The following is a 24,235-nucleotide window of genomic DNA, read 5'->3' on the forward strand; positions in this document are numbered from 1 at the left end:
ACAAGTTTGGATGTCATTATGCTAGGCAAAGAAGAACTAATCTTTTGACTGACAGTTTTCCTCTTAATATTAAAATTAAAAAAAAAAAGTTGAAAAACTGGAGAGTAAAAGAGAAATGAACCAGAACTTAGCTCTTCTTCTACTTAGCAGACACTGATATTGATCACAGTGTGCAAGCAGAAGCAAGAAGAAATACTATTAGAATAGAGTGTCCTTAATCTGGAAGAGAAAGACCTGAAAATTATAAATGAGACAGAGCTGACATTCGAGCAATTCCAAAAGGAAAAAAGGCACACAATTTTTAACAGTGTTTTGACAGTTTCTTGTGGTAAGTAGCGATAAGGAAAAAACTCCCAACAGAAGCAGTGAATTCTCCATTGCTCAATGTTTTAAAATCATGACTAATATGTAGACACGTGCTTTCGACAGAGAAATTAAAAACAGACTAATAGGTGTAAAGCAAGGCTCCCAACCTGCAATTTAACCGTGTTGTTTAATCTCATGAAGAGACATGACAATTGACCGCAGTTGCTAAAAACACATCTATAAAGAGGAAGCGAATGCTTTCTTTTTTTTTCTTTTTTCTTTTTTGGTCATATTTACTTTGGTCTTATACAGTGGCAATGGGCCCCTGCATAGCCATCAGGTGACATCTTTAATGTTTAGTAAATGGAGAGTGACATGAATTGATAGCTTGTCTGGGAACGCTGTTGAATCCTGACCACAGGAGGTTTGTCGGAGTTACCTGTAAGGAAAAGCTGCTCACAGCTGCCCTGTACTGAGGCAGGCAGGCCTTGTTTCGAAGTGTACCATTTCCAAGTCAGAACAGCAGGGAACTAAATCCTTGAGTTCAGTGATGTGCAATTCTCCCTTGCACCCAACCATATCCCAGTGCTGTCAGTGAGAACCCGCCCAGAAGCTAGCACTGGTCCTGCCGCAGCTCCTGGCAAACACTTGCTCAGTGATGGCCAGTACACTGGCCAGTTACCTTATTCTCTGATTCAGGAATAGTTTAGAGTGCTAACATCTACTGAGGCAATCGATTGGAACCAAAGAAAAAGCTGCATAGGAAGAACAGGATTTTATTATGCACAGCCCCAGGATCACTTGTGGATCCCCACGGTGCCCTGTATTGTCATGCAGCCACAGTCTGCTCTGGTGCTTTCCAGCCCTATTTGCCCCCTTATCATCATATATGTGAGCTTAAGCCTCTCTGGATCCTTTTCCTCACCCAGCGGGGAGTAGCCCCTGGTTTCAGACTGGGTGAGTGCAGTGTGTGCCCATGCCGAGTGCTGGCTGGGACAGATCTGCACCCCAAGACAAGGTGATTGCAGGTGGTTTTTAACCTCTCTCTCAGCCCCATTTCTTCAGCAGCATCGCAGAGACTGCTGCACCAGGCTGTATTTGTGCACCAAAGCACCTGGCCTATGTTCGCTGAGCTTCGTGGCACTGGCATGGTGGTCAGCAGCAGCCCTGGCCACAAGCACCCAGCAAGCACCACCTTCAACAGCCCTTGGCTGAGGTTTATGAGCAATAACTGCTTCCCCATGCCTCGTTCATCATGTGGTCATGGTGATCGTAGCTTTACATGCCACTAAGCAAAACCCTTGTGTCGGGGTGAAAATTGATATAGGATGATGGAAGAAAAGTCAGGAGGCCCAGGCCAGGGGAGATCCCTGGTGGCTTAAATTCACCTGTGGCTCGACAAACATCATGTGGTGAGTCACCCTCAGTTGGAACCTGTGCTTTTTTAAGTGCTGGTTATCACAGAGCAAAGCACCCCAAAACTGGCAGAGCAGGAGACAGGATAAAGAAAAAAAAATTCTTTTAACTGGTGCAGGGTGATGCCACATCCCCAACACAGCGGCTGGGGAAGAGCAAGCTTAGTGGCTCTGGCATCTAAGGAATGATGCGACCATGTCCAGGGGGCAGGAAAGCATGTAGCTGCCGTAAGTACAACCAGGAGGAAAAAAAGAGACATGCTTGTTATACTCATCAAGAGAGGGGGTTGGGCTGGCAGAAGAACCCAGGAGCTGTGGGTCAGTCTAGATGCACACCGTTCTTGGTTTCTTCTGTGTGATTCTCTTGCAGTCAGGTATCCAACATTGAATGGCAGCTCTCCGGACTCTAAAATCCCAGTGTCTGTGAAATCCTAACATGGGAAGCTTTCAACCACTATGGAGATAGGACCAAAGCCATCCCACCAGTGAAACCCTTGCCTCGTGAGCGGTTGTGCTCCAGTCCTCTGGCTCGCAGTCACCACCTCCTCCTCACAGTACTTGTTTCTGCCCACAGACCAACTCAGCTGGCCCCATGGCAGGCGAGAACCAGACTCACGTGACAGAGTTCACGCTCCTGGGCTTTTCCCACGGCCAGCCCTTCCTCTTTGTTCTTTTTCTGGCCATTTACCTGGCCACGCTGCTGGGGAACTCTGCAATACTCGCCCTCGTGTCCCTGGATCCCCATCTCCACAGCCCCATGTACTTCTTCCTCAGTCACCTGTCCTGCTTAGACATTTGCTACTCATCAGTGACAGTGCCCAAGATCCTGGCAAATGCCCTGCGTTCACAGGCGACCATCTCCTACTGTGGGTGCCTGGCACAGATATTCTTCCTGATGGCGTGCGCGGGGGCCGAGTGCGCACTCCTGGCTGTCATGGCCTACGACCGCTACGCAGCCATATGCCAGCCCCTGCGCTACGCCCATGCCATGAGCCCGGGTGTCTGTGCGGCGGCAGCCGCCGGCTGCTGGCTCTGGGGGATGCTGGACTCGGCCGTGCACACTCTCCTGGCCTCCAGGCTCTCCTTCTGCGGGGCTGCCCAGCTCCAGCACATCTTCTGTGACGTCCCCCCGCTGCTGAGGGCCGCATGCAGCAACACCCGCCCCAGTGAAGTGGCACTCCACACTGCCAGTGTCTTTGTGGGCCTCAGCCCCTTCCTGCTCGTCATCATCTCCTACCTCCGCATCCTGGCCACTGTCCTCGGGATGCCCGTGGCCACCAGCCGGCACAAGGCCTTCTCCACGTGCTCTGCCCACCTGCTCGTGGTCGCCCTGTACTTTGTGACGGCCAACCTGAACTACAACCGGCCCAGCTCCGGCTACTCCCTGGCAGCCGACACACTGGTCTCCGCACTGTACTGCATTGTCACCCCCATGCTGAACCCCCTCATCTACAGCCTCCGCAACCAGGAGGTGCGGGGGGCCCTGCGGAAGGCTGTGCGGGGATGGGGCACGCCGGGCTGCCCAGGCAGCAATGCATGAGCAATACCAGGGCTGCAATAGAGTGCTGGTGTGGCGCTGGTGCAGCATGGCCCGTCTGTGGGAAATCTTTGATGGCAGCAGTGGGCTCAGGGCTCCCTGCCCAGGCAGTGGCTGCTTGTGGCACGCTGCCATCACTTGTCTGACCCTCAGCACATCACTGTGCTGATGGCAAGCTCAAATGATTGCATGGGTGTTGGGGCAATCCCACTGCTGGCCAAATCTGCAGGCAGGTACACGAGGGCCAGCAGTGTCCAACGCCATGGCGCAAGCCAGGAGCAGCCAGCCACCAGTGCAAGGATCTGCATGGGGAGGGAAGCTGGCACAGGCTGCGCATGCAGGTGCATGCCTGCAGCCACAGCAGCATTTCTGCAGCTGTTCCACAGAGAGACACGTTGGCTGGAAGGGGCCAAAACATGCTCATCCATAGCTCAGTTACCAAGAGATACCCAGCAAAATCCGGTCTGTTCCCAAAGAAACCTACTGGAGAGTCAAAAAACGGGCCTATGAGGTATACAGCTTGTTGGGAGCAGTTTGCCAGTTCTTAATGCACAACACACACTGATTTTATTCTTCAGGGAAAAAAATGTTTCTGTAACCCATGTGTTGGGATGGCTTGCTGCTCCTACCCAAACAGATTGCAAGCCTCTCAGCCAGCTCTACTTGCTATACACCCTTCTTGATTGCAAAAAATTATTGAAATACCTCTAGTTCAGAGTCTCACTAGGACACATAAGAGAGTCTGCCACAATGAGGCCCATTCTGGAAAGCCCCCTGGAAAGGAACATCTGGAAATAAAGGGTGAACTGCATGAGGAAAAAATATTTGGAAAGTTATTTCAGAGAAAAAAAAACCAAAAAGCCAACCAACGAACCAAAAACCCAAACCAAAAACCTCCAGAAAATTTACATTAAAATTGACAATTTCTAACCTGAATCACAATGTCTCTTTCGCATGATTGACAGACACAGTGACCTTTCTCAGTATCAAACACTGAGCAGGGATGCTGTACTACTTTCCAGGTAGTACAGTCTTGTTCAAGTGCAGGATGGTCCAGAACCAACCTGTGAGCTGCAGTGAACTCTGAAGGTGTCACAGTGGGATCCTCTGCATCTCTGCTGTTGGCAGCTGGCACTGCACTGGGGTGTGCTTCTGCAGCTTCTCACATGCTGTGTTACTCAGCGTGTCCCTGATTTATTCCTATTGTGATGGTACTTGCATACCACAAAGGAACAACAACCAACTCCTACAGTGGCCTGTTGAGCATCTAGCCTGGAATATACTGGTTCAAGGGAGGGCTTCAGTTTGCATTGGATCATTACCGAAAACTGCTTTAAACATTAGAAATAAAAAATTTCCTCTTGTCCTGCTTCCCACCTGCTCAGCCTTTTCCCCACATCTGTGATGAAGGAGGGCTAGAATCAGGGGCTCTATTCCCTGTGCAAGGAACCAAGCCTACAACAGACACAGGACATGTGCTGTCACAGAATAACCGGGATGCAATTGTAGTCAGGCCAGAACAGAAGCAGTTTATTACTACAGCTATGAGGGAGAGCGCAGCTTGGCAGAGTGACAGACACTGCTGATAGGAACTCTGCCCAAATGGGGCAGTTACAGACTTTATATACCTTTAGGTTATGCAACTCATTCTTCACCAAACTGTGTCAGATAAGCAGGATATTGTAAATAACAATAGCATTCTTCAGATAAGGAGGCTCTAGCCAGCATACCCTTTAACAAATAATTCACTTCTTTGTTAATCAAACTGGTGAGACCATTACCGGCAAATAGTTTGTAACTAGTGAGTCCTGCAAAGGCCTAAGAGGCGTTAACGATTTTACTGCCACACTGGGGAGGCCTGACTTCAGCATCGGGACTCAAACCACCCAACAGCAGAGAGAACAGGCTGAGCCAAATACTGGATGGGGGAACCTACCTTTAGCACTGACTGCAAAGTACACTGGAGCCCTTAGGCTAGAGACAAGCCATGGGACTGCTCTTCCCACCCCACCTGAATGTGTATCCTTATTTATACTGTCAGAGCAGTTAACAGGGAAAATGGAGCTCTCTTAAAAATATCCTACTGCCTGTATCAAGCAGCACTTATTCTGATTAATTTGCTAGATTGAAAGGATTTCGCTAGCAGAACAGTCTTCTGATGGGCTGCCTGGGTGAGGACCAAGACAGTTATTAACATACTCTTTGTTAAGTGAAGCCTTTTACTATTTTTCTTTTGCTCCAAGACAGATTTTCCAGAATAATTTTTCTCAGAAAATAATCTAATTTTTACACTTCCTTTTTCAAGGTTTACCCCAGAAATGACACATCTCCCAACAGCATTCTTGGCACACAGAGGAAAACCAAGCAAGTAATCTCCTACCTTAGCAAGATCATCCTACATTTTCATTGAGCCAGCACACACTTGTTTAATGGAACAGCTCGCTACAGCCAAGCTTCTGTCTATGTGCAGGAAAAGTCAGCAGTGTTCACTGTGATGGTCAAATGTTCCCAGGCCCCAGTCCTGAAATCTGCCCAGACAGACCAGGTTCATGTTTCTCTACCTCGTGCTGCAAACAGTTAATCCTGCAAGTGGAAACCCTTCTTGGGAACAAAGGCAAGTTTGGCCTCCACAGTGCTCTTTTCTTTCACCCCTGGGTAGGATGAGATCCAGGGCCACAGCAACTTAAAAAGCTCCCATAGCTCATGTCCCTTCTGCCTTGACTGGATTAGAGTTGATGTTTCTTTTCTGTGCATTGCCCTGTTGGGAACAGGAATGGACACACTTCTGCAAGCTTGCTGGTTGACATGTGGGACAGCCTAGGTACAAAAGACGTCTTATATTGCACTTACATGCTCTTAAACCATCCCACCTTTCCCGTCTAGAAGTGGATGGGAACCAAAAAGTCCTCTTGGGCACAGGCCAAAACATTTCCTCAGATGCTGCCAGGCCGAGCCAAATTAAGCTAACAACACGTAAAAGGCTGAAGCAGAGAGAGGCAAAAGTTTGGAAGGAAGCAGCTTGGACAATGCTGGTTTCACTGCAGAAGCTTCACATAATTTGCTGGAAAGAGGCCTACTTTGCCCCGGCACTGCCCCCGCCACCAGCCTTCATCTACCATCTCGATGTGTGTGATTGTGTCATCAGGATCAAAAGAAATCTCATCATCTCCATCTGCAAAAATTGTTCAGAAAAGATAGTCACAATGCAAAGATAACCCCAGAGAGAGTTGATTTTACATCCCTCCTCCCACTCCCCCCAGGAGGAGAATACAGAACAAGCATTCTGATAACCCTCAGAGTTCATCTCATCCAACCCCCATCAAACAGCACAGATAAAGCAGAGAAGGAGCAAGACTTCACAGACAAAAGATGAAGCTTCTGTTTTCCCAAGTCAGGTCTCATTCTGCTTTCCAAGAGGAAGACATTTGAACCACCAGGTTGAAATCTTTTCACCACTGCTGATGGCGTAAGCCACCACCTCCCTGTCGCACTGCCCCAGCCAGCTCCCAGTGCCTCCCCCCACAGCCTGGATGGCAGACTCACCTCCTTGGTAATCGTAGAGAGCCACTGCACAGGTCCCAGGGCTCTCCACCTCATAAACATTGTCCGTTTTCCCTGCAGAAGACAGGATGGGTAGATGAAAAAGAGGCTGAAAGCAGTCATATAGATCTGGTCAGTGCCACCCTCCACCCTGCTGTCAGCCTTGGGGTGAACCACATCCAAACCCTATCAACAGGGAGAGGTGTACCATGGCTTAAAGCAAGATATGACTTCCCTCCCCTTCTGCAAGGAGAGAGGCGGGGTCCTGATGATTCATGTTCCTCTCCCAAGAAAAAGGCTGGACATAACTCCAGCCTCTCCACTTACCATCTCCAGTACCAGTGAAGCTGCAACAGAAACATCAACAGCAGCCGATGCAGTTTGCTCATGTGCTTGGAGGAAGACTACCCTGCACTCCTCACACTCAGGAGACACTACCAGATCAGGTCTCATGAGCACCAGCTGTTTGAGCAACAGGCTGAATTAAGAGGGCATCCTCAGGTCTTAGTGCAGCACTGGCAGTCGCTTGCCAGGAAACAGTGCACCAAGAACATCAGCCCAGGTCCAGTTTCTTCAGAGCCCATGGCAGCCTGCCCGAGTCCTGCTCCAGCAGAGATGCTTGCTGCCTGGCCCAGCATCCCATGCAGCTGATCTCGCACCTTGGAGCCAGGCAAGGGACTGGGAGATGACCAAGTCTCCATCATCATGGGCTGCTACCATGAACACAGTAGACTTCAGGATACAAATGCCCTCTGGAGTCTGTCCCATACATCCAGTGAGGCGAGCGGACAGACACAAGCTCCCCAAGACATGGGCTCTTCCATCAGTACTCACCCAGGTGGGGCTGGCTCTGGCTGGGCTCCTCAGGAAGGATCTCCTCATAGTCCTCACCTCCATCTCCTCCATGGTCATAGATGGCATCCAGCTTTCCCAAGGGTGCTGGCAGCTCCTCATAGTCAGCACCTCCATTGGTACTGTCACAGTAGTCAGAGGGCTCTACCAGCTCCTCATAGTCTTCACCGACATCCAAACTTTCACTGTAGATGGGCTGATCCTGGTTGGGGATCTTGCATAGCTCTTCACCCAGATCTGCTGGCCTTGGTGGCAAAGTGGGTGGTGTTTCCTCATCCTCCTTTTTTGCCTCCTGCCATGAAGTGAGAAAGTGACAGGAAAGTCACCTGCAAAGCATCCACTGCAGGCAGCTCTCCCATGACTGCACAGCACCCAACACAAGGGAAAGCGCTCTACTGCAGGTGCCCTTAGCGCTACCATGATACAAATGGAGCATCATCCTCTGCAAAATGGTGAAACAGCTCAGCCATTAGGTCTGTGCTGAACTGGCACCTGGGATTGCTGTGAAGACCCCCATGGCTCATGTATTTGAACCTCTCTCACATACTTAGCTACAGCTTACTGTACTGCCACTGCACTGACCCACTCCAAGAGCCCATCTCATGGTACAAGGTACTGTGCAGCCCATCACTGGTCCCATCATTGCTGGAAAAAAGTCATCAGATCCCCTCAATCCCTCTGAATGAGGTCCAGAGCAATGTCCGTTCCCATTCCCAACAGAGCAACTCAGAAAATTTTCCTCCAGCTGAAATCTGTCCAGCTCCCATAAATCTGCCCTAGGGACTGGACACTAGCAGGCCTGTAACAACTATGGGGTCTGCAGAAAGTAGCCTCAAGGAGGGAATGTATCAGGGAGCGTTTTATTGGTGAAACCTTATCTGCACATTGAATGCAGAAACAGCACAATGTAGAAGGAGGTACGGTAAACATGAGGGTTTGGGTGCAATCTCCAGTTTGGGAAACCCTGAATGCAGACTGCTGGGATGGCAATACTGGGGAGGTGTGATTGCACTGTGTTTGCCAGGCACTAGAGGCAAGAAGCAGCCTAGGGCAAAGCACAGGAGGTCATGGCTGGGTGCAGGTGCATCCTGATCTGTGTGCTGAAAGGGAAAATCCAGGGACAGCTGTGAAGTTCAATGGCAGTCCCTGGCAGTTGCAGGGAAGCAGTGTAGGCAAGAGGTTACTGTAAAGAGACCAGGTAGAAGGATATGGAGCTGCACGGCCCCGAGGAAAAGTCTGCTTCGCAAGCCTTGGAGGACACAGCAAGATGGCATTGGCTCACCTTCCGCTGAGCTGCCTGGCACTCCCGAGCCTGCCGCCTCACCCGGGCCTCCTCTGCCTGCCTTCTGCTCTCCTCCTCTGCTGACTTAGCCATGTTTTCAAATCGTGACCGCAGGATGCTGGTGCCACTGGAAGCTCCTGTGGAGAAGACAGCTGATCAAGCCTGCTCAATGGCTCCCTTCCACCACCCCAAGCATCCAGGAGAAACCCAGACCTCTGCCTCTCCCAGAGAAACCTGCAGTTCAGCCACCTTCTCCTGCCCCTCAACACAGGTTAAATCCACATCCCACCACAGCACATGCCTGCCAGTGTGCTGCCAGAGAGGGACCATGAGGCCACAGCTTCCCAACAAGCCCAGGGCTGGTACTCATTTGTCTCACCTGCCTCCAGTGGTCTTGTTTTCTCGTACGAGGAGGTGGGAGCTGCCATCTCATTAAAGCCAGCAGCACTCTGCAAGAGGAAGCAAATGGAGCGTCCAGCTTGTTAGGCAAGGCCAGTGCTGAGATCCTCTCCTGGGTTTGGCTACTGGTGACTGCAAGCTTTGTTCCCAGCTGTGTCTGTCCTCATCTGTACAACTGCCACAGCCCTGTGAGGGCTGCTGCCTGCAGCCTTGCTCTCCTGATGCCTCCCTGCACTGTGGGAGTGCCTGCTGCCCTCCAGGCAAAGGCAAAGGCAAAGGCAAAGGCAAAGGCAAAGGCAAAGGCAAAGGCAAAGGCAAAGGCAAAGGCAAAGGCTGTTCCTGTTAGAGGGGTGGCACTCGGAGGGCTGAAAAGGCGATGTGGAGCCACACCAAGGAGGCTGCACAGTAGCAAGACGACTGCTGCATGGGACAGCAAGGCTGGGCATTCAAGGCAGAAGCGCTCACTGGTAACATGGGAAAGAGCTGAGTGGATGCCTGGCAGTCTACCACTTCCTGAGGCCCAGGGACCCAACGCATCCATCCCCTGGACACCCAGTGGTATGAAGCATGGAAGCACTTCCCTATTGGATGCACAGCTGCAGCTGCCTAACCGCAGAAAACGTGCATCCCTCCAGCAGGTTGTTGCCTGCAGTATGTGTATACAGTAGCACAGGCTGGAAAACATCAAAGTGAAAACGTGTGTGAACATCTGAGAGATCGCTGGCTTTATGAGGTGTGAAGAGATGGCTAAACTGGTAATAGCATCAACGGGGTGTTTGCAGCAAAAAGAAAGTGAGATAGAGGGGGTTTATCTACTTTCATGAGAAAACTATTTCATACAAAAAGGGAACTGCAGGTAGGATCCAGCTTTCAGACTAATACAGCCACATTTAGGGTTCTACCTGCAGGTGTCACCAATGGGCTGGGTGGCTGAGTTCCTACTACAGTCAGTAGAGCCCAGAGACCAGCTCTGCTCTCCTTAAAGAAAACACACCTGAGCAGGCAAACAGCACTGCAGGCTCAGAACCAGGTCTATACAGACCACAGCAGAAACTTGGACATGTTGTTTATATGACAGCATTTAAATTTAGGAGTCTTAGTGTGAGAGCTGAATCCTACACTTAGCATTCAAAACTTTATCAAAGGGGAGTTAATATTGCCTGGTGGTATACTACGCTCTACTCTGGAGCAATGAATTCAGCACTACTCCAGTGCCTGAAAACCAGGCAATCAAGAACTTAGGTACTTGCCCGAATATCCTTATTTTTACCATCTTTGATTATGCTTCAATATTCTCAAAATACACAAATTCATGTTCCGCTTTGAGCTGATCAAGAACTGCTTATCCCCTCTCTGCACCCTGCTCCTCAAATGACCCACAGCCCTGACTTTTGCACAAGTGCTCATCTGATTTTGCATGCTTTTTTCTGCCACATACACGACGCCTTGCCTTTTGACAATGCACCTCCATTTGCTGTTGTTAAAGTCATAGACCATGCTAATCTCTTCCATGGGCAGGATGCCATTCCCACTCTGCTACTGGCCTAGCCTACACACGCAGCATGGAAAGGAACATGCTCGGTTGTTACAGGTATGTGTTTATGTCCTTCCTTGGCTCAGGGCCCTGCAAAAGGTCCTCATCTGCTTCCTCCAGCTCCCGAGTATGGCAATGTTGGTACTGTAGGAGGCACAACACTGTGCCACTAGCACTGTGCCCAACAACAGAAAAAGTATGGTTCAGGGAAGGTACCCTTGCTTCCTCCTCCAAATGCCCCAAAGCCGCACCACCATCCAGGATTCTCATCTTTTAGGTTATCCCCATCCATGCAGATCATCATCCACTGGCAAGAACCCCTTTCCTGAACAAGCTTGCAGGGTAGCCTGCCAAAGCACAATGTTAATTCAAGTGCCTGAAACAGGCTGCATTTTGACTGTAGATGAGCCTTTCCCTGGTTTCAGCCCAGACAGAAAACTTGAACCAGCAAACTGGATGACCTCTTCTCATGCAAGGTTGATCCCTGCCAATCCCATCCCTGCCGGGTTTTGTTAAGGTTTGCAGGCAGATGGCTAGGCCCTGGCCTAAGATTTAGCTAACTGAACAGACCGTAAGAAACTCCTGGACGGGACAGAAAAACATGCAGAAGGTAACAAATAACAGAGAAGCCGATGAGTTACAGACAGCGCCATGAGGAATGGCCAGATTTCACCAGTAGTTAAGGGGGAGTGATACGGGGCCAGTCACTCATACACAAAGCCATACCAGCTCGTGAGTAGTTTAAGAGGATAAGGAGCCAGATACCAGAGAGGCCATAGATCTACGTCAGATACTGGAGAGAGCAGGGAGGTCTGCAAGTGGGCTAGTTGAGGGACCAAAGATCCAAGCCAGCTTCTGGGAAGCCTTGTTTACGTGTGGGTGTGACAGCTGCTTACAAACTTTAACCTTGAGTAAGAACAGCTAGAGGAATGGCAACCACAGCGATACCACCTTCTCGCTGGAGGTAGTCCAAGTCAAGAACCACTCTGCATGCATACTGTGCTCTGCACGATCATCACCTACCAGTCAGTGCTGGGGACATGACACCAGATGGGCCTTCAGTCTGATCCAGCACCTCTCCTGTGTAACAGACAGTTCCTGCATGGTGCAATAGCCTGTGGCCTCTCAGACTTCTCACAAGGCTGCACTCTCACAAAATTTCATCTCCAAGGAGCTATCACTGCTCATCCTGACTGTATTGGTACACACAGGGCCTGTAGGAGTGATGGCAAGCAGCCGGACAGAACGCTCCCAGCATCTCAAATGGTACTAGATATCCAGGAGGGCACAGTCTGATGCCCTTAGAAAGCTCTTCACTGGCTCTGCTATTAAATTCTGCCCCAAGAGAAAGCAGGTGTATGACTCTTCAGTTTGAGAGTGGAATGATTCAAAAGCAGACGAGAATGGAAAAAAACATTTTCTTCCTTGCATTATGGTCTCCCCAGACTGCATTCCTCTGCACGCTCTGGTATTTACACTGGGCCAGTTCCCTCACCCTTGCAATAGCTGTGCACTGAGCAGTGGGACCTCATCCCCATCTGGGAGGTCTCTTCTCTTGCAGCATTGCAAACAGCAGTGATCAGCAGAAAGCAATTGCAGGCTGCAGCATGCAGTCTTACCTTATCTACTCTGTCTTTCTGGACCCCGTAACTGCCTCCAAACCCCTTGGCATAGTCTGTATGGAAAGAAATTAGGCTATTTTATAATATTTTATATTCTGTGTGCACCTCCAACTTCAGTATGCTGTGACCAGTGAAATGAGTTAGCTTTGTCTGCATCTTATCACGTATGGAACTACACAGAGATAATACATACAAAATGCTCTGGACAGTAGCTTTTAAGACTAATCCTTCATTCCTTTCAGCGAAGTGCGCAGGTGTTCAGCGCTGTACGCTGGCAAATCTGCTTCCAAGGCACTGGGATGAGAAGCCAGTCATGCCATTTGAGTGCAATGTGGCCTTGTTCACTGAAGTTAAACATACAGTAGTCAAGCCATTCCTGGAACCGGCATTGCCTCATTCCCATGTGCTCACTTTTTGAATGAGCTTATGATCAGAAATGTACCTCACAGAGAAAGCACAGTATAGTCTGGGAAGCCTGATTCAGGGACTTGCATTCAGTGTCCCCCACTGATCCAAGCATACACCTACTCTGGCAGAGTTTACTCTTGTGCTTTGGGGGTTCACAATGTCCCAGCGGCTCCACAACATGCTGTATGCATTCAGTTTTCAGCAGCTGGATCTCTGTCAAGTATGAAGCACTAGCTCTAGGTCTGTGTGTGCTCCAAGGAAATTGTGCTCCCACCTCTGGCAGCATTGCCCTACCTGTTTGGGATGCATGGGGTTGCACTTCCTCCTGATGGTCCCAGCCAAGGGCACTCTTGTCCTGACGATCCCTCTGGACCCCAAACTTCCCACCGAAGCCCACAGAATAGTCTTCAGCCACAGGGATCCAGATCATGGCATGGAAGAGAACAGACAAGGGAGGGAAAAAGAAAAGTGGCAGCACTGTGAGCTCAGGCTGTTCTCACAGGGGCAATAGTCTTCCCTGCCCAGGACTTTGAGAAAGACATGGAGCAAGGCCAGATTTCCCCACTGGTGGCTGCAGCAACAGCCCTCCCTCCTCCCTGGGACATGTCACCTGCTATTAGCACCTGCCTGGGCTTCCCCTGCACCATTCCTTTGGTGACATACTGCCCAGGAGATCCCTGTGCCCATAGAAATCTGCTGCTCCTCTTCCTTTAGCCTGAACTTTTTCCAGCAGTCATGCACCGTGCAATGGCTTTCCTCATCTGACCCATTCCCTTGCTGCAAGCAGTGGGCACCCAACAGTTCCCCATAGCTTTTCCACCATTCATGCAGCAGGTTGCAAAAACCAAGCACAGTGCCCCACAGCCCCAGCGGGCACAGTCCGAAGCTCCAGTCCTGACACTGCCTGCTGCCTTGGGCTCCCCCAGCTCACCTTTCTGAGAGTCGTGCTTCTCTGCCTGGCTCTTGTAGTCAAATCCCACTGCCGCTTTGTCCACTTTGTCCCTCTCCACACCGTAACGGCCACCAAAGCCCTTGGAGTAATCTGAGGTGGTGCATAGAGTGAAATGCTGCCCCGAGCATGGGGCTGGTGAGGGGAGGGGGTAAAGATGGGGAAGAGCACCAGGGAGGAGAAAGAGCAGCAGCAATGATGGAAAACACTAGAAAAAGCAAGAGGTTTGGAGAGGACAGAGTGGATAGCAGAGAGCACAATGAGGGCCACGGAGGATGAGGGCCCAGGGGGATGGGTGCACAGGGCAAGCGTGGGTCATGACAGCAAGGGAGCCTGAGGGCTGTGGGCAGCAGGAGACACAGCAGGCCGAGAGGGCAAGGAAGAAAAGCGACATGCCAAGGGCAGCTGGGGAGGCAGTGAGAGCTCAGCCACCCAAGGATGCAAAGCCAAGGCAAGACTTGGGCACTGACAGCCTGGACGCACCTCCAGAGCAAGGATTTTAACCTATGGTCTGCCAGACTCTGAAAAGGTCTGTGAATAAGTATATCGAGCCCTTGAAAGTACAGAAGAAATGGCAAACTTTTGTTGTACGGCTTACCTTTGCTATAATGGAATCTCAACTTCTACAAGGAAACCACTGACTCTGGATGCTGCAGCAAAGGCTGAAACCCACATTTCTGGAGACATGCTCGAGCTCTCCCCCCAGACTGTCTCTGGCACGCTCAACCATTGTGTGATAGAGGCACAGCATGTCTTTCTTATGCCTCCCTTTTTTCTATCTTCTAAACTTGTAATGTATTAACTACTTCAGCTGTGGTCAGTTATTCTCTAAGGACTATCTTGTTATTATTGGCTGATGTCCTAAGAAATTTCAGCCTCTACCCTAGCTGCTGGCTGTACAAAGACACCTTCCTTTCAGAGACCTGGTCTGCCAGCTCTGTTTCCAAATCCTACCCTTCAGAAGGAGTAAACCACAGTTACCTCTCTTTGTTCCCTGACCCTATTCTTACAGGTCTGCATTTCACAGGAATGAGTTGGGGCTTCTCCAGCAAATTCAGCCTTATCAATCCATGATGACTGTGATCTAGAGCTATATGCATGAAAACATTTTGTATTCAGGAATGGCTCTCTTTAATAGCAGCTCAGTCACTTAAGGATGAATCTGTAAGTTCTAGAAATTTCTTAAACTTTTCTCGATTCAACTATTATTTACCCATTAGGTCATTATGAGATGGACCTTTTAGGATGCTGTTTTCAGCAAATATAGACTTTATGACTGTTACCTTGATGCTGGAGTTTCCAGTATGGACACATTTTTATGGAAAACAATCCAAACACCTTACCCTATTTCTAACATCTTCATTTTGTCTGTGGTTTTACACAGCCTGATGAATTTCTACGTCTACAATCTAGTATACAATCTCTTATATGGGAATATGTTAATGTAGCACAACTGCATGATTCATTAATTTAAGATCAACCAAGACTGCCTCAAAATATCTTCCTTCTTTTATAGTTTCCTCTGAAACAAACACGATGCGGTTCTTTTCTTGGTAATGCAGTATTCCTCACATTTATCTGAAACAGTAACAGACCTTGCCCTCTCGTCTTCTCTTGGTTGCAGAATATTTAAAATATCTTTAGTTTCAGTTCTTGCAATGTTTTTAATGAATATAGCTGCTTGTATGTACATGTCAAAGTTTGGTTGAATCGTCTCCGGAATTCTGCAAAAGTAGGGTGCTGTATAGGCTTTTGTTTCCATATCCATTGTTGTACCTTTTCTCATATGCCTCTTTTTCAGAAATCACTTCTCACGTCCTACAGTGCCTGCGTTCCCTCTGGAGCAGTTGCTCAGAAGGACTTTTAGAGGAAAAGAAGCATCAGCCATCCATTGGGGGTGTGTGGGGGGGTGTCTTCTCTGCTAGCTATGATGTGGTTTCCGTCAAAGGAAAACACAGAGACAAGCAGAATGTACAACAGAAGGGTGGTGACAAGACAGCAGGGAATGGGGCCGCAAGGGTGACTGACTGGGAACAGGAATCTGAAACAAGTGACAGGAGGGGGATAACAAAGGAGACTGCCACAGCAGACAGCACAGCATACTGGGAGCAGAAGAGAAGCTGGGCAAACTGTGAAGGGGCCACACGTGCCCATGGACTTGCCTTTCTGGGACGAGTGTTTCTCCACCTCACCCTTGTATTCAAAGCCCAGTGCTGACTGGAACAAGAAGGGGAGGAACGTCAGTCATCCTGAGGGCCAAGCCAGGTCTCACACACCCTCCTCCAGGGCCCAGGCTGGGACCCTGCTCCCTGTCTTGTGCCCCAACATGCAGGCGCCTGGCCAATCCTCGGCCGGTACAGGCCTCCTCGGCCTCTCACACCACCCCCTGATGTCCATGTGGCAGCGTGCCCAGGAACGGGCCCTCGCAAGAGCCCAGGCGCTCCAGGTAGGAGGGCCACAATCCTGACCCCACACCCTGCCACCAGGCAAGGCGGCTGGGCAGCGTCTGACACTGGGATGTGCATGGGAGGGACGGCATTCTGCTGTCCCCATCCAGTCCTGCCACAGACAGTCACTCTGCATGGCACAGCTTGGGGGTTTGGAGATGCAAACCACCACAGCCTCCAAGACAAACACAGTGCTGCCTGGATAGGACAGTGCAAGCACATTAATGCACACCAGAGAGTTAATCTTCCCAAATGCCCTGCAATTTGTCATCAGTCATTGTCCTGCACACAGGAGGTGAGCTGCGTGCTTCAGCAGAGACCGTGCTGCATGGCATGCCTAGACCTGCACCCACCACCACTTTGAAAACTACAGCCACGATCCTAAACGTAGCACAGTGCTTTGGGGGCAGCACTGAGCACAGGCCGCAAGTATGTATTTCAGCTGCCCTGTCCAACACACCTTGTCAGCTCGGTCCCGCTGGACTCCATACTTCCCCCCAAAGCCCTGGGCTGCATCCGTCTGCGAGGAGTGCTTCCCAACATCAGCAACGTACTCATGGCCCACTGCGCTCTGAGAAGAGAGACAGCATGACATGAGCACCCACGGTCAGACCGGCATGGTTGACAGAGACATAGGCACCACACAGCTGCTCTGCCCCGCGGCCGAGATGCTTGCAGCCACAAGGTGACAGGTCCAAACTGACGGTGCTGGCAGTGGCGATGCCTTCCACACAGCCTTTGCCAGTACCAGCTCTGCTCTGAGACCTGTGATGCAGCTTCAAGGGCAGCCATCCCACACAACCGGCCCCACTGCCAGCTCATCATGCAAACCGCGGGATGCTGAATACCTGCTGCTCCCAAGTGCCAATGAAGTAGAGTGGTGGATAATCACGTGAGGAAACTGAGGAGAAAAGTGCGAATAAGCATGCACAACTGAAAACCCAGAGGCAGCAGATCTGGTACTTGCTCCCTATCTTCTGTGTCTGAGAGTGAGGGTCAGCAGACCTGGCTGGGATCACCCTTTATGCCTACCACAGGCCAGGCCAGGGTCCCACTGCTCCCTGCCGGAGGTGGTGTGGCCAGGAATCGCACACACTCCTCAGGAGAAGGGCCAGAGGCTGAACACTTGCAACATCCTGGTAAGACTGGATGAAGGCCGAGGAGCTGCCCAACAAAAACATCCTCACTCTGCTCCGGCAGAAGGGTCTGAGCATGGCTGCTCCATTTTGGCCTCCTGGAAATGTCTGTTTCTCACCCTGCCATCCCGATATCATGCCTACTCACAGTGACCTCATATATTGAATACCACTGCAATCTTATCATCTCACTTCTGAAAAAAAAGAAGTATTAAATGCTGAAAGGTACAGGAAGAAGCGTGATGGTAATTATCAGAAAACATAAAACAGATCTGATGTGAGAACAGAAAGTATGAACTAGGGCTTCATCCTGGGGAGATATGACAGAGGTCTGTAATGGAGAATGTGAGGAGGGAATTATTATTCATTAGTTCTCCAAGCACAAGTAGGGAGGCACCTAATTTAATTGTTATGCAGCAGGTTTGAAACCAGCCACAGAAAGTCTTTCTTCACAGCTAAGGGGAGTGTTGCAAGGAAGTTGTAGAGACAAATTATACAAATGGGTTCAAACAGATCCTGGAGACAGACTATGGGCTAGTGAGACATGTGTGAATCTGCGCAGCCATGCCAGCTCTCCATTCTCTCCCCTCAGGGTCAGGCCAGAAAACAGGGATGCTCTTTCCTTTATGAGAAAAAGACTTTTCCACTGGGGCCCAAGGAAGCCCTCTACAGCTGTTACCTTATCCATTCGGTCCCGCTCTGTTCCAAATTTGCCCCCATAGCCATAGGAGGCCTTGGGGCCAGTCTCCAGCTCCTTCTTCTTGATGACCTCATGTTCCTCTGACACCTTGCTCCTCAGCTGATGGATACTGGTGAGACAGAGAGAGTCAGGGCAAGTCACTGTGGGATTGTGCAGACCCATGCAGCCAGCTGGAGTATCCCTGTGCCACTGTACCAGCTAGAGCCCAGCACAGAGCAGGACAGAAACCCACTGCCAGCTGCCACTGTGTGCCCACACTGGGCCCCTCTGTGTGGTAGCCACACACATGCAGCCACTGCACCGTGGCAGGAGATGGTGCCACCCTGGGGGCCGGCAAAGGATCCAGAGCGGTAGGCTCCGCGGGTGCATCCAGTCCCCATGCTGCAGCCCCCACTCAGGGCTACACCCTGACTTCAACAGGAGCCCACGCTTTCCTTTTTCTGTGTGCGGCGCTAGCCACACTGTGCAGGGCAGTACTAGGATGTCCCAAGGGAGCGGCTGGATAGGGTCAGCTTTGGACAGGGAAGGAGCAGTAAGTCTTTGCCACAGAGACAGCCGCTGTCTGGAGGTACTTGAAAGTTAACCCCTCGCAGCATCGCAGGCGGCCTGTGAATGTGGCTCTGGTGCAACACCAGCATCGCAAACCAAGATGCAGCCGGCAGAGCCCAGGCGGGCAGGCCGCAGCCCCGGGCGGGTGGCAGCGCAGCCCCAAGGCGCTCCTCGCCCGGGGCGAGGTCTCGACTCCCCTGCCGCCCCGCTGCTTTCTGGGGCCGGAGGTGTACCCCAAGCGAGGAGCCCCGAAAGAGGGGCCCCAGCAGAGGGGCCCCGAGGGAGGAGCCCGAGGGCAGCCGCCAGGCAGCCCGCACCTCCAGGAAAGCTCCCTCAGCCCCCTCGCACCCCACGGCCCTGGGCGGGCAGCGCGGGGCGGGCGGGCGCGGGACGGCGGGCCAGGCCCCCCCGGGCCGCTCCGCCCCCGCCGCGGCCCCGCTGCGCACCAGCCCTTATTTGGCTGCTTTCGGCCGGCGCTGCCGCTTCCCGTCACGGCACGTCGCCGCGCCAACGGCCCGCCCGCAGGTCCCGCGCCCCCGCCGCCCGTCGCAGCCGCGGCGGCCGGGGGCTGGGCCCCCCCCGCCCCGCCGCCCCCGCGCCCCGCCGGGCCGCACTCACTCGATGTGCTCGGCGCGTCCGGAGCCCTCGATGGTTTTGGCTCCCCAGCGCTGCTCCTTCTCGGAGATGTCGTTCTGCGGAGCGAACCGCAGCCGTCAGCGGCCGGCGGGGCCCGGCCGCCCGGCCCAGAGAAACGGGGCTCTGACCCCCGGCCCCCGAGCGCCGCCCGCCGCCTTCCCGGAGGACGGCGCTCGGTGCAGCTCCGCCGGGATGGGCCTGGCCCCGAGCGATCCCGGACGACCCGGGCCGGGGCCGGCGAAGAGACGAGGACGGCTCCCGGGCACGGACGGGAAGGGGGCGGCGGGCAAGGCACAGCGGGGCCGGCCGGGGGTCGCGGGCGCCCCATCCCCGCCGGCGCCCGGCGTCCTGCAGGGCCTGGCGCCCGGGGACGGCGGGTCCGCGGCCCGGGGCTGCGGGAAGCTCCATCCCTCTTCCTCAGGGAGGAGCTGGCGAACAAAAATGCTGTGGAAGTTAATTGTTTAGGAAAATACTGGAAGAACGCTGAAGTCAACGTTTCACTCAAGGTCCGCTGTTCTGGCTCAGCTTTGTTATGGCAGCACTTGTTTTGTCTTCTTTTTGGAAGGTCTGAACATGTACTTGATAAATTAAAGCATCAGTAAACTCTTCCCTAATATAATGTAAAACTAAAAATATGTATATACAAAATAGAACAAAAAAATTAATACAAAGTCTTACTCTGTTCAGGCTTATTTTAAATGCTTCTACAAATAGAAGAAATGAAGTCAAAACAAAAAAATAATTTTGACAGCATAGAAATTTTTTTAAACATTAATAATTTGGAACTTTGAGGAGGGGACTTGCTTTTCTGTCTCAGACTAGACTTTCTTACTGGAAATAACTAGGCAAGACTGAACCTCGAAAACATTGGACCCTTGTGTAACAGAAGAGACTGTCCATCAAGAAACTATCTTGGCAAGGAAACCAAAATCTCAACAGAGCTCAGAGAGACCTGTGGCTGTAAAGCATGGTTGGCGCTCCTTGGCACCAGGATGAGCAGGACTTTTGCTGTGCTGTGTGCTCCTAAGAGGTTTAGAAAAAGGGTACGAAGAATGAGATGTCAATGTCTTGAGATAGTAAAGGACTGTTTAGGTTAACCAAATACAGGAGACAAAGCAGTGCAGAAAAACCTTGTGAGGCCAAATCAGTGGGTGATAAAATTGTAAATGAAGGTTAGTGTTAATAAGTACAAAATTAAAGCATACGGAGAAAAAAATCCTAATTATATCTGCACAACGATGGTTCCAAGGTATTTACCATTCAGGAAGGAGTACGAAATACGGAATTATGTGCAATTATGTAGAAGAGTAGCAAATACAGAATTGGCCAAAAAGCCAAAGTGTGAGTGACTTATTAGGAAAGGAATAGAGAATCAAATAGAAAATTAAAATCATGACACTGCATGAATGCATGGGGTTCCCACAGACTGAGCCCTTCTATTCTCTCACCATCTCACTTAGAGAATTGGATTAGATAGAAAACAGGACTATTTAGAGACGTGGAGCTGCATCTGCACAAGGTGACTGTAAATAGAGTAGGATTCTTCCATCTGGAAAAAAGACAAATGAGGGCAATGCTGGAATCCTGTACAATTACAAACAGTGTGGGAAAGAGAAAATGTAAGTCTTCGCTATTTCTTGTAGCATAAGTTGTGGGGAGGACTCTGTGAAGTTACCAGGGAGCAGGTTTAAAAGAAAGTAAATATACTATATTCCTGAAGTGGTATTACTAAATGGCTTAGACAGATGACCTGACAGTACCTGCGAGGGGTTGGTGGGACTTGGCTGATCCTGCACAGCCAGCGGTGCTGCATGCTGTGCCGAGCCCCGAGCCCCGGCCCAGTTGACCAGCACATGCCTAGGGCCAGTGAACCCTTCACACCACCACCACCAATATTACGGATTACCACACCAGACACTCACCACGAAATCGGGGTCAGTGTCCCAGTCGTCTCCCTGAGCCTCAACCTTCACTGACACGTCGTGTCCCACGACTGCTTTCCACATCTGCACAAGGAGGACACGGTATCTATCACCCAGAGCCCAGCATGTGGGCACTGCTGGCTCACGGCCATGGGCATGTCAGACCAGAGCAGTCATGGCATAACTTGGGCTGGAAGGGACCCTTGCAGGCCATCTGCCCTGCTGATCTCTGTCACAGGGCACTCCAAAATAGCTGCTCTTGAGCCCCAGCACCTCTTTCAGCAAAACACACAGGGATTTTAAGTGTAAACCACAGTCTTCATGCACACTCACTCCACAGTTAAAATGCACACCTTATTTCAATGTAAATTATTGCTAGCATCCAACTACCAGATTCTGCTTTTCCAACATACATAATTTTCTGTGCTGTGGGAGACTGTTCCCTGCTTTAACCTCCCTTCTGTTAAGCACAGTCACGGCACACCACCAGAGGCCGTGGCTTGCTCTGACACCACGATACAATGCTTATTTACCTGAGGTTGGACTCCTCAAGTCTCTTGTCTGTTTTCCAACCTTTTAATCACTGCCTAGTGCGCTAGAGAAGGTTCAGAGAAAAGCTGTATGCTGGTCTGACAGTGCTGGTACAGTACGCTGTGTGGTGTTTACGTCTGTCATATGGTAAAAACAGGAAATGGGGCTAAAATCATTAAGTGTGCAGGCTGAAAAGGCTGAAGCTGCCGTGGTATGGCTTGTACAGGCTGTCCACAGAGGCCTGGAGGAAGTGATAGGCCCAGGAAGAGGAAGTTAAATAAAAGTAATGTGAAATCTAAAACTCCTGCATTTCATTTTCAAGGTGACCATGAAAAAAGATGATGAAAAAGCCCCTCCCAAACAACACAGTTTCTACAAAATGAGAGACAGAAGAAAGACTACGTGGCTTGCCTGCCCCTACACAACAAAGCAATCACTCTCAGCAGAGCTCTCATGTCCTACCACCTATTGCTTCCTGTGGTGTCGAGGCGCCCCAAATTGTTCTTACTGTCGCCCAAAGCAGCTTTTCACTGGGGCAGAGAGAAAGACTGAACAGAATGTACAGCAAAGACTGGGCTGCTGAGCCCTGTTTCACATCGCTGCAAACATCACATAAGCCTGTGAACAAACCAACAGGAGGGAAGAGAACTGCTTTGTGATGGATCCTCATTTAACAGCACGCTTTTATTACGTGCTCCTCAACAGCACTAACCCCTCAATCCCACAACCATACAGTAGCCTACAAACTGGCCCCAAGCGTCCAGTTGCTTTCTGTGCAAGCAAAATGTTTATGCTGAACAAGTAATTAATTGTACAACACAAAAAGCTGTTAAGTGAATAACCTTCCAGTTCAGTACAGTGCACTGTTCAGTCCAGTTTCAAGCTGCCCTTACCAATTGTCTAGAGAATCAGCACTGTAAGATCAGGGAGCAAAGACAACAGCAACTAAAAGAGCACAGCAGGGAGGAGTCTTTCTTTTGTTAAACAAAAGCCAGATAGTTAGCTAAGGGTGAGGACGGAAGACCAAGGCAGATTTACTGTGAAGATCTGGCTTTAGGCCTTCCAGAAGCTGCCGGTGTGTGTGGGAGTGGGGGGAATAATGTTGTCATACTCCAGAACACAGCAGGTCTGTGACATACTCCACTGTGCTTGTATGCACTGACAGGAATCTTATGACAAACTGAATATAGCGAATTGCAAATAGAAGCAGGGGAAGCAGGAAGGCTCATGTGGACAACATAGCACAATCTAACAATATTTTTCATCTCCTTTTCCCCTCCCTAATTTACTAGCATCTCTCATTCCAAAGATTTTTAAAGTTTGTGGCTCATTTTTGTTAATGATAAAACAGCAGTAATAACCAGCTAGCACAGGGCTGTTCAACAGGGCAGCTGATTTGAGCAGCTAGCTCAAATGCAGGTGGTTCAGGGTTTTAAATACTGCTGTAAATGGTTCTTGACCATCTATTCTCCAAAGCCACCCACCATGCATCTTGGGAACCATGACAAACCACAGACTGTAATCACACCACAAGGCTCCAGACACCCTCATAATGAGGAATATCAGCCAGAGTAGCATCTCAACCCTTTACTTTGTCCCATTTTCCCCTTGAAAGCATCCACTACAGCACAAATACAGGGCTACCACACTTAGCACAGTCATGCTGGTTGATTTGGAAACGTGGTTCTTTAGAGCCCCAAACACAAGAGCAACAGCGATGACCAAAGAACAGACTGAGAAGCAAATGCCGAGCACTATCAACTCACACATGCTGGGTCAGGAAGGAGTTCTCTTTGCCCACCAAAACCCTACGTTTTTTTGTTGTTGTTTCTCACTTTCCACTCTCAAAACCCACTCAGCTTTCTTACCTTAAAAGACGCACCAGCTCCTGCTGGCAAACTTGCTGCTTTTTGCTCAGGCACCTGTTGCTAGCAACAGCTTTTGGACTGCTGTGCACTCTGAGTTCCTGTTTTAACTTCAGCTATCTTCACTTCCTGCGTCCCAGCCCCCAACTCTGCCCAAATCATGAGTACCGAAACCTGGCCTAGTGTGCTGCAGTTCCTTTGCACGCTGCCTGTGCTCTGGGACGCTGACAAGGCGTATACCCAGGATACAAATTGCTGACTCCATGAGTAGCGCTTGATGGGGCACAATTACATTTCTTAGTGTGCAAAACCAGATTGTGATCTCCATTTTGATCTCTTCCAAAAAATCATTCTGCCATAAAAGTATAAAAAAGTTAAAAGGCTGAAGCCCCTGGGCTTGACAGCTACAATGAGATCCAAAGAAAGCAAGCTACTGCTTACAGAACTTATGAAATTTGACTCAGTACTTTACAGCACAACTAAAAATATATGTAAACACACAGAGACATACACACACATAAATATACATACATACATGAAAGCTCTTCCAGGACCAAAAAAACCCCCAGTAAATAGCTTGAACTAGAAAGATGGAAAGCGTGTAG

General features: G+C 50.3%; 2 protein-coding genes across 2 annotated transcripts; one reads left to right on the plus strand and one right to left on the minus strand.

The window, feature by feature from the left end:
- Positions 1-2,313: 2,313 nt before the first annotated feature.
- LOC127025682 (olfactory receptor 5V1-like) lies at positions 2,314-3,261 on the plus strand. Its single transcript, XM_050910772.1, has one exon. It carries the CDS (start codon positions 2,314-2,316, stop codon positions 3,259-3,261), a length of 948 nt encoding a protein of 315 aa, XP_050766729.1.
- Positions 3,262-4,772: 1,511 nt separating this feature from the next.
- Positions 4,773-23,663, minus strand: LOC127017217 (src substrate cortactin-like). Its single transcript, XM_050898193.1, has 14 exons — positions 23,634-23,663; positions 21,235-21,318; positions 19,295-19,368; positions 18,107-18,236; positions 16,752-16,862; positions 16,007-16,061; positions 13,827-13,937; positions 13,190-13,300; positions 12,485-12,540; positions 9,312-9,381; positions 8,933-9,069; positions 7,633-7,942; positions 6,802-6,873; positions 4,773-6,430 (listed from the first exon to the last, which is right to left on the minus strand). Exons 2-14 carry the CDS (start codon positions 21,316-21,318, stop codon positions 6,294-6,296), a joined length of 1,458 nt encoding a protein of 485 aa, XP_050754150.1. The 5' UTR covers positions 23,634-23,663; the 3' UTR covers positions 4,773-6,293.
- Between the last annotated feature and the right edge of the window lie 572 nt (positions 23,664-24,235).

This window comes from Gymnogyps californianus, chromosome 1 (assembly GCF_018139145.2).
Source record: "Gymnogyps californianus isolate 813 chromosome 1, ASM1813914v2, whole genome shotgun sequence".
Classification (NCBI taxonomy): Eukaryota; Metazoa; Chordata; class Aves; order Accipitriformes; family Cathartidae; genus Gymnogyps; species Gymnogyps californianus.